General features: G+C 29.9%; 1 protein-coding gene across 1 annotated transcript in view; it reads right to left on the bottom strand.

Annotated features, from left to right (window-relative positions):
* LOC106474763 (protein phosphatase inhibitor 2-like) overlaps nucleotides 1–11,350 on the bottom strand; it is a 24,024-nt gene continuing 12,674 nt past the window's right edge. Inside the window, exons 2-4 of the mRNA XM_013935455.2 lie at nucleotides 5,468–5,650; nucleotides 1,476–1,573; nucleotides 1–331 (exon numbers count right to left, since the gene is read on the bottom strand). Of these exons, the coding sequence (XP_013790909.1) occupies nucleotides 87–331; nucleotides 1,476–1,573; nucleotides 5,468–5,650 (526 nt within the window). The 3' untranslated portion in view covers nucleotides 1–86. The remainder of the gene's footprint in view (nucleotides 332–1,475; nucleotides 1,574–5,467; nucleotides 5,651–11,350) is intronic.

An 11,350-nucleotide genomic window follows, 5' to 3' on the forward strand; every position in this document is an offset into this window, starting at 1 on the left:
TCCATCTCATAAACATGGCAACTCAAGAAAATTGATCACTGCAGACAGTATCATACACTATTTTACACCTGTCATGATTCAGTTTATCACAATGAGGTTTCTGCACTTTCACAAGGTTGGACTAGTTCTTCATCAGAACTTCCTCCATTTGTTTTTGTTGTTTCAGTTTGTGACTCTTCCATAGCTTCTCTCTTGATATTCTCATCATCATCATCATTATCATCATCATCATCACCAAAATCATCGTGGGCCATCAACTTTCTTGCTAGCTTCACAGCATAAAACTCATTGTAGTGGATTTTTCTCTTGTATTCAAATGCTTTTCTTTTTGCTGAAAATACAAAAATGAAATCAAACTTAGTTCTGATGTTTCAAACAAGTTTTGAGGAGTATCATTGTAATGTAATAGCAATAAATGTTCTTCAGTTTTTACATAATTACATGGAAGATTTTTTCAACTCAATGTTCATTATTGATTTCTGAGTGAATTCTGACCACGTGTTTCTGCTTTTCTATAACTTAATAAGTGAAGAAAAGCTCCAATTCTAATACAGTATCAATGTAATAACTAACAGAGACTGGGTGAATATTTCAAGATATGGTAATAATGTTGTTAACAAAACTATAATGCTATAAAACTATTATGATAGTAAAGGAAACTGTTTATTTTCATATGTTTATATCTCAAAGATTAGTGATAAACAGCACTTGACTGAAAGTTAAGTTAGTTTGAATCTTTATGATGAGACTATGAATATTTTCGACTCTCCACCTCCCACTGGTGGGAATCTAGAAAAGTTTTGAAATTTAAACCTGAAATGGCACATTCTGATAACCTTTTTTGCATATATAATCCATAAAAAATTAACCATATCGAGATAATAAAAAGTTACATTTTGGTCAGTCATTTTTTTCTAAATTTTATTGGAAGAAAATAAACAGATTAAGGTTTTATGTCAAAGAAAATTTGTTTTTTGAATTTTCAAAGTATATGCATGTGTGCATCCTAACTACATCCCTAGTCATCATTATTTAACATCTTAGTAATAACTTTATGTATTTTCTTTCTCTGTGTCATCCAATTTTAAGCCTGTTACATTTTAAAAGATATTTTTTAGCTGTGTAGACAATACAATGCATAGTGTGAACAATCCTATGTAAAATGAACTGCAGTTTAAAAGTCACAAGCTCTTACGTAAATATTAATTCCAAGTATTCACACTCTTTATCTACAAATACTCTTAATTTGTTAGGAAACACCTTTTATTGAATAACTTTATCTTGACTAGATGCAGGTTTTCTTTATATACTTCCCCTAAAATTAAAATCAACATACTGTAGAATGTTAAACAAATTTAATATAATACAGTTTAATAATAAATTACCGATCTAACCATAGACACAGAAGTTTGTAAAATATTTTAAACAAATCAACAGTTAGTTTTAACTTTTTGAAAATTACATGGACCACTAACCCCTTTCTTCTTCTGTTTCATCTCCATATTCACCTTCATCATCATCTTCATCAGGTTGCATCATGGCTTTTGGCAAATTCTCAGACCCAAGGTTGATTCTGTTATACATAATACAAAGATTTAATAGTACTTTAATCCAGTTTATTTGATTATAATAATGGAGAGAGATATTTTAGCTAGAATATCTACATTCACATGAAGTATAGAAATTTTTAGAAACTGAAAAATATGGGAGATATTTAAAGCTAAAATATGAATAATAAAGAAATTTAAATTCTCACATTGTTTGTAGTCTTGTATAAGCATATATAACGTTATATTAATTTCTTATTATAAATGTTGCTTACATAACATTTCTTCATTCAATGCTACAAGTACAAAAAATATACAAATATCTATATTTCTATTACACATTATTTGTTTACTATTATTGCATATATACAAGCTTAATCATAATATTCAATAAAGAATGCTAAATTTTTAACCCTGCATTAGTCTTCCAGGGTCTTTACAGGCCCAAAATATTTTGTAAACATGGGTATAGACAGATGGAAGCATGTACAAGTTTGTTGTGTTCAGTATTCAGCTAACGTGTTAAATTGTTACACTTAGTTTAGGTTGTACAAAAGAAATGTAATGTTCATTTATTGATTAATAAAGGAAACAATTTTGACTGTTAGGTTTTTGTTTCCCAAATAATAGTTTAAATATTTTTAAATTAATTTTTTAAGATGAGGTCTGCTTCGACTCTGGACGATTAACTATGGAAAATGTTTACAGAAGGATAATGCATGGTTAAACAAAGATAACTACATAAGGTTAAAGGACTAGTTGTATGTATACAAGTGAGTAGACTGAAATGGAAAAACAAATCTTGAGAAAAAAGTGTTTGGAAAACACTGGTCCAGATGATTCACGTAGTGCAGATAATATCTGGTTTAATTTTTAACAAGTTGACATAAATTATACATCTTTATTATGTATCTTTTGTTTTTTAATTATTCCAGATATGTCACTATTTTAATAATAGAAACTCTTAATTTACTTAACACAGCTTAATATGCGAGAATTAAACAAGTTTTATTAAGTGAGCTACTGATGATGAGTTTGAACCTCATGAGATCTATACTATGCTTCCAGTTCATTTCTATAATTACCTATACCACCTGAAGGGAGCCCGCAAACCACAGATTGAGAACAGCTGACTTGCATTAAAGTAAGTAAGATAACTGTGAGTAAAAACACCAAGTCCCTTAGATTGAAACCAGCCAAGATTAGTGCTATGTGAAGTCTAATAATTATTCTTTTTATTTTATTTATGGCCTTTATATACAATCAATGAACATTCAAACTGTGCTGTATTGTTTATATTTCTCAGAATTACTCCAAAGTTTTAGAGTAACAACACTTTTGCTTGGATATTCCACTCCTTTTTTTAAGAATATACTTCATAAAAAAAGGACTATTAACAGTGCAGATTTAGATTCAAATCTTCAAACAGCACATTTTGCCATGTTTAACTGGTATTGTACTTAATTTGTTTTTTCAAATTTAAGTTATATTCATTGTGTTTGAAAATTTAATAAACATTAAGTATGTTTTACTCTGATAGATTCCAAGCATACTACCTACTTCATAGAAGTGTTCTTAAATGACTATTGCTGCTTTAACTTTAACAACAAGAAATAAGCCTATTTACTTGTCTGGCAAAAACAACAACAACTGATAATAAGTTTCATTCATTCTGTACAGACAACCACATTCTTTATCTGACAGCCAATAATCCAAGTATGATTTAAACTACATAATAACATGTGCTTTCTAATACTTTCTCCCTCTGAAGGAGCTTTTAGCATGAATCTCTGGAACTTATACTTCTCGGGGACAAAGTGTTAACACCAAGCCATTGATCCAGTTTACAATGTATCATGATGTACATGTGTCAACAAGGTCAGCTGATCGTGAGTTTTCTCACTTACAGAACAAGTGTCAAATGGCTCATTACTATGATGTTCTAAAACAGATGCAAGTTGTTAAACTATAGGAACTGATTTTAAATACAGCAAAATTTATATTTTCTACCCTCAGTTGAAGGATGTTGTTATGGATTGTTCCTTCAAACATGTGAATTGGGCCTTGGTAAACCATAAGTAAAAAGATGGTTTGAATGTCATTTGTAACAGAGAATAGTTAATGTAATGAAAGTAATTATAAAAGGTAACAAGTAAAGTCAAAACTAATCATTAACATTATCCATATAACCTTTACAACAATAGTGTAAAAGAATTAGTCAGTTACCTTTAGTTTAGAGAAAACATTTCTTTGTAACTTAAATTTTGTATGTATGATTTTTCCAGTTTCATGACTTGTTTTAATGTGCCTCCCAATCAGACCAAAATGTGACACACACACTCAGATTACAGCTGCAAGTTATATATACAAATTAAATATTCAATTTGTTTCACTTTTCTTTTGGGCTAATGATTTTCTTATTTTGTTTTCATATATCATTATTTTTTTATATTATAGCCAGGGTCCTCAAAAGATAGAAGTGGCCCAGGCATCTCTGAACCTTTGAGAGGGCCTTATTATACCTAGTCAACAGTTTTCTGGTTTTAAAATAATTTGAACCAACACCACAAACCAAATTGTCTACATCTGGAATTCCAACCTTTAAACATACTATCCCTGATATTCATGTTAGCATTTCAAACTTTTTCTAACAAACCAACCATAGATAAATTATCCAAGCCCTAAAAAATTAATTACGTAAACTAAATCATCTCTGGTTCTTCACATTTTAAAGAAAACATATCTAAACCTTTAAGCATTGCTTTTCAGCTCAAGCTTTTAAACACAGAGCTATTCTTGCAAGTTTTTCAGCATGCCTGCTATATCTTTTGTACATGTTAAATTTTAAATCAACTAAACTCTACATATATTTTACACAAGACTTAACATATTCTTTATAAGGGTACAATAACTTTTTTTCTTGTATTCAAAATTTCTTTACTTAGATCACAATGTAGCTCACTTCATCAGAACTAAACAATCAGATGAAAGCTTCAAGCTTCTTTCCACTATTCATACTTAAATTCTTCTTTTATTTAACAATATCAATACTCATCTCATGTAAAAAGTTTGTTCTTTTCAAAAACCCACATCTTAAATGTATTACCTTAGACTTGTTAACATAAAAATTTACTATACTTGTCTAGATTATTCTGATATATAAAACACTTTCAACAGCACCATGCCTTCCATAAAGCTTGGTATTATCACGAGAGTTAAGAATATTTTCAACCCCAAAAAATTAAACAATCTAGAAACACAATGTTCCATTAAAAAATAATAGCTTTTCTTCACAAAATTCTGACAAAATGTTTGAATGTGGATTCACATAAGAGCAGAGGCAACATAGTTATCACTCTTTCATGGATTAGCAGCTGCCTTGCAAAATATTTGTCGTTGGAATAAAGGTACATATTTTTTATAATTTTTTTTTATCATAAATATGGGTTAATTTATTTCTGCTAAGGCTAAACCAGAATGTTACTAAAGACGTTACTTGAAATACAAACTCTCTGGATTGTAAAATTTATTATGTAGATCAAATTGGATCTAATTTATCCTCAAAACCAGAAAAGCATAGATGGTCCTCAATGCATGTTTAATATAATTTCAAGAAGACAGAAGGTAATTTTCTTGTCATAATTAATAATACATGTTTTTAGTAACTCAGTAGAAACACAGTTTGATAGATAAAGATGACTAGATGTACAGTTATTCAAGTTCACTGATGTGCATTACACAAAAAGGAATAATGAATACAGATTAACACTATAGTAACTGCAAAGCTTCTGTTAAACAACCACCACTTTCCAAGTTAACCAACCATAAAAATAGTTGATTAATTCTATGGTGAAGCTCTCTGACTACACCCATATAAAAGCCATTATCTACTACAGCTTTTTGAAACATCTATGTCTTACTTCTTAGTTAAAAGTGCTGCATCAAGAGCATCTTTCTCATTGTCCTGGTTAACTTCTACACCCTCTTCATCTATGTAGTAGTTAAATGGAGTCTTAGGCTCATTCACTTTCATGTGTCCATAGTCTTTATCTGGAGGATGTAGAGTCTGAAGAATGTTCATTTCATCCCACTGAATGTCCGGGCTGGTAATATAAAAATAACCAGTTATAAATAAGTAAAATAAAACAAACTTAGGAATTGTAAACCTGAATGAAACAAAAATCAAATCTGTATGGAGATACAATTAAATTATTAAAGATATTAACATGCATGTCTAGTGGTATAAAAATGCATTATAAGCAAGATCTTATTACTAACAAGAAAAGTATTACATGTAAAATAATCTTATACAACTAAAGTCATCAGAAAACAAACCTGCACAACTTCTTTAGTTATGAATGCTAATATTATACCACTTCCATTAAGAATCAGTTCATACTGTTCAATAACAGTTGACATACACTAACAGTAACCTTCCACAAATACATGTTACTTTGATACATATTTTTGCAAAATGCCTAAAATTAAGTTATCTTTATTTTTAATACTGTATATTAATAACAAAAGTGTAACTTATACAACGTAAATTAGTAAATCAACCAAAAAAAAGTAATGTCACATGAAGCTATCAACAATTATGAGTTTCTGAACATATCATAATAATGATTTTAGTTTTACAGTTTAATCAATACATATTGAGTATAAATCACTACAATTACTCTTTGGTTTTCTTTATAAAATTCTGCAAGCACTTAAATCATTATCATTATACATATATTGAAAGAGCTCTTTGTAAATCTAATAAGTTACAAGACTGTAACATGGAGTATCACATACATTGTACACAGAAAATGCCTTGTTCTCATTTAATATGCCCCAGCAACCTGGACAAAAAAAAGTTAGCCTCAACAGCTTTCTACTTAGAATCTTAATTAATAGCATTACATTATCAGATGTAGATGTAAAAGGAAACTGGACTACTACTGATAAAAGAGAGCTCAAGATTTACTGTATATGCTGTGTTGAACAACTTTCATAATAAAACCTAAATTTGTGGCAATCAACAGTTTTATTATGACTGAACATTACTTTTACTTTATCAAGCTTATGTTTTTTGTTTTTAGCAATGGGAAAAATCTATAACAGAATGTTATTTCTATGCTTCACTTCCAAAATGTAACACAAACAATGTTACGGAATCTAGAGAATCATAACAATAAAATTTAACTAAAAACTATGTAAGTTAAAAGTCTATCATAACCCCTTTACATTGTTAAGTTTGTTTTTAAAAGTAAACTTTAGTTATAAAACATGGTATAAAACCAAATCACGCACAGAAGAAAGTACCTTTAATCTTTGAACTTAAATTAGAGATAATGAAAAGTACTATCAGACAAAACACAAATATCATGATACAATCCTACACCATACACACACTAATATGTATTCTAGTAAACTGCATAGTGAATCATGATAAAATTATGAAAAATCCTAAACTATTGATATTAACAAACATATATGAAGCCAATACTGTTAGAATTTCTCAAATAAGATTATATCATATGTTTTTTCCTGTCCTTACCCATCAGATAAGATGCTGCATTAGCCATCAATACCAAAATAGCTATGAATAATTTGAAATTAAATATGGTGATTAACCCTTCTGTTCTTGAAAATATTGTAACAGTTACATCTTCCCTGCTTTGAACTGATTCTGAAGCTGATAATACTCTGCCAAAGGAGCTAGCAGGAATCAATTTCTAGGCACACATTTCCCTCATTCCAAAGCCACAATATTAGATTATGTACCACAAACACACACACTCACACCAAAACAATAAATAATAAGACAATATTTATGCACTTATTACCCAGTAGCACCTAAAAATATATATTGGCAATTAAATGAATTGGTGCACTGGTTTGACTTATCAATTACTTGACTACTGTAAATATAACAATAATCCAACAGACAAGTAGACAAGAGACTGTGAAATAAACCTCCTTTTCTCTAGCCTACAAGATCTCTCTTTTTTCCCAGTCTGCTATTGGATGCAATTCATTTAATTCTTATTAAGTAATATCCTAATCTTTAGTAAGATAAAAAAGACTCTTGATTTTTCAATTATTGAAATTAATATATCAATGCAAAATAGCAATGTAAATTCAAATATAATTTTTCTATAATACAATTTTGTAGAAACACACACACACACACACACACAAACTTCATGATGTAGGTAGTTAATGATGAAATTATAACTTGTGCAACTTTTTAGTTAATTTTTATTTATGGGTTATTGTTGTTTTTTAGTGCAAAGCTATATAATGGGCTATCTGCACAATGCCCACTGTAGATATGTGGGTCCCGGATTTTAGCTTTGTAAAGTTGTAAACTTACTGCTGACCCACTGGAGGACCAACTAAATGGGAGTTCAATTTTGTATCACTAAATGCATTTTTACTAATGTAAGTTTATTCAAAAAATCATTAAATACCTAGTGATCTACTGATAAATTGTTTTAATAATTGGTAACGTTTATTGGCAATAAAAATTATTATAAAACAAATTGATAAATTTTGAATATTTCCATAAATGAAATTTTGAAAGGGAATTGACAGAGTAACATCATTTTTATATTCTTTTCTGATTATTGTCTTATATGTCATTCTAATACAAAGTGTGTAAAACTTTTCTGTTTTCTAAAAACAGTTACTAGTGTTTTTAAGATTATTTGTTTGAGTGTTTTTGCTTCATCAGAATTCATTAAATTGTCAAATACAAGTTTTTATTGATACCATACAAGCTCTAATGAACTACAAATTGCAGATCTGCAAAAGGCAAGGAAGGGAAAGCAGATCATTTAAAAAGCATTATTTCCATCTAAAGTCAGGTTTGTTTCAATTGTTTTAGAACAAACCTAAACAATGGGCTATCTATACTTTGTTCATCATGGGGAATTGAATGCTGAATTTTAGAGTTGTAAGTCCATAACCTTACTGCTGACCTACTGGGGACCTATCCAAATAAACAGACTGAACATTATCATTCTAATTTCTTTCATACTTATAAACACATGTATTTCATGCTTCTCTGAAAGAAAAATTATAAACTGAACTTTTATTACTTACATAAACCTTTGTATATATTTAGAATATTCACTGCATTTGATAGAACACTGGTATATACTTAGAAATTCTGCAGTGATTTTTCTCAGTGTTTATACATACAGAGTAAACTACACACTTATAAAATTGATTTGCATATGCTGATATAGTCCAATACTGCTACAAATGCAAGCCATGGCACTGCAGGGAACATGATTACAGCCTTTACATATTTGGTTCACAGAGAATTTTGAACCATTAAACAGTGTAAAGTCAACATACAAATGTATGACTCTTTCCGAGGGAGCATGTTCAAATAAAGATGTAAAGCAAGGGCCACAACAATATCAAGAAGAACTAACTATAATATAGTGAATACCATCAGCAAGGGAAGATCAATACACCATCTAACCAAACACTGTAGTCATTGCCAAAGTTCATAGACGAGTTATTCAGGATCCCCATTCAGTAACTTCTGCTAACTCGTTGCACATAATAATACACAAAAATCTCGCCCTAATAGAGAAGCATCAAACGTGAATGCATAAGTGTCTACATTGGTGAGAGAAAGACAAATTGTAGGAAACTGTGCAAAATATACCCTGCATGTAAGAGACAGAAATTTATTACAATACTGTATGAAGCCTAGGTGCACTTGAATGAAACTGACAAGAAACAGGTAACTTACTATTGAAATTGAGGTGATATGGACTATCATGACAGAAGGAATGAAAAGAAAGCTTCTGACGGGTTTTATAGTTGCCACATAATTCTTATACAATAGAAATTTTAAACTTTACAAAGTGTACATAAAAACAAACTTTAATTTCTATCTGAAAGATGTACTGACATCAATTATGCAAGGTGAAGTTCCTGCACAATATAGCTACGATATAAAGAAGGAATGGATACACCAGGATGAAGCTTCAAGTCAACTAAGTTCAAAGCAATGAAGAATGAAATACATATTCATGCCACCCTTCTTCAATACCTGTGAAGTCACACTTGGTTTCTTTAAACTTGATCTTTGAAGCCAAAAAACATGTTCAACGTAGAACCCAAGAAAACTTAAAGATTCAAGTCCTAAAATTGACCTTATCAATCTCTACAAATGCATACTACTAGGGAAGTTGCTGTGTTAGACAAATGTGTATAATTATGGCCATCAGACTGAGCACTGATGGAGGATGAGAATAGTTCCAACAGTAGCACAATACTTTGAATTCTGTTCTTATAAAATGTGATTAATCTTCTGTACACTGACTGTTTACTTTTTTTTTTTATCAATGTGCAAACACACTCCTCTGTATAACACCCACTTTTGCATATGCAATATACAGTTGAAAAACACCACTTGTCTGCATATGAAAAACAGACTGATAATGATGTGTCATATTACTACTTAAATGTAGTCATATTATGGTTAGTATGCAATAAAAGGAATATGAGAAAGAAGTTTCTACTTTCAAAAGGAATGATTGTGGATTCTTGGCAAAGAAATGCATGTTTATCAAACATCATTACTTTGATGAGCTATACAAAGACATTTATGTCATAGTATGTTAACAGTTGTAATTCAAAAGCAAAAATGTCTTTGCCATTAGTAAAAACTGTGGCCAACAACCACTTGTGAATAAATGATTGAAAAGAGATGTATAAAGTGAAACAAATAACAGACTGTGTGCTAAATGACTGAATGCTTCTCTAGTAGTCAGGATTCACTTTATCTAACCATATCATTCTAATGCAATAAAACCTCCTATATGGAAGCCAAAAATCATTCCAAAAAAATGCTTATTTCAAATGTAAACAGGAAACCATGTTTACAATGGTGTTTATAGTGTAAACTAGAGGGGCATTCAGTAGAGCGCATACCTCTGCCATGCAGTATTGATCATATTCAGCCCTCAAAAACTAAGAAAAGTGTCCATATATCCACCGTTATCAATAGACATGGACCATTTTTGACAAGATAATAAGGAATAACATTCTACACAAGTTCACCAGGTTTTGTCAATATCCAATTATTTTTTACTAAGTTATAGAGCAAAAATAGTGTTATAAATTAGTCCCCTTGTTAACAAATATGTATTTTCATGAACTTCCTGTGACCTTGATGCTCAAAAACTAATCACTTCTGAGTTGGTTTATAGACCAAATTTATACAAACTTTCATCAAAATCCATTCAGGCATTTGAGAAATATTGATGACAAACACACAAACTAACAAACACATAAGGGTGAAAACAATCTCCGTCACCTTTGGTGGTGAAGGTAACTATAAACAACAAATGACTACAAGCATTTAAAGAAGTGTGATAAGTCACATTTAATTTTTTTTTTTTTTGAAAATTAACTCTTTCAGCATGAGCTTGGTCACTGGGTCCGAGTTTGTAACCATTTTGTGCTTGTTATAGTTTTCATACTATAACTTTTAAATTAGTAAGCAAATATTAACGAGATTTGGCAGATTATCAGTAAACATTACAATGCTTTCATATGCAAAATATAAATTTTTTTTTTATCAAGTCTTAAGGTTTATAAAGCAATGTTTTTCTCATGTCAATTTTTCTTTTCACATGTTGCCTATCTATTATGTAAAGTAATATTCATTTTAAGATTAAAATTTTAAGATTTACGTGTCAGAAAATTTTGAAATTTCACATGCAAAATCTTTACTAGAAATATATGAGTCATATGACTAGATAAGTCTAGTAATTCATTTTTGCTACAAC

Source organism: Limulus polyphemus, unplaced genomic scaffold, assembly GCF_000517525.1.
Source record: "Limulus polyphemus unplaced genomic scaffold, Limulus_polyphemus-2.1.2 Scaffold7658, whole genome shotgun sequence".
Classification (NCBI taxonomy): domain Eukaryota; kingdom Metazoa; phylum Arthropoda; class Merostomata; order Xiphosura; family Limulidae; genus Limulus; species Limulus polyphemus.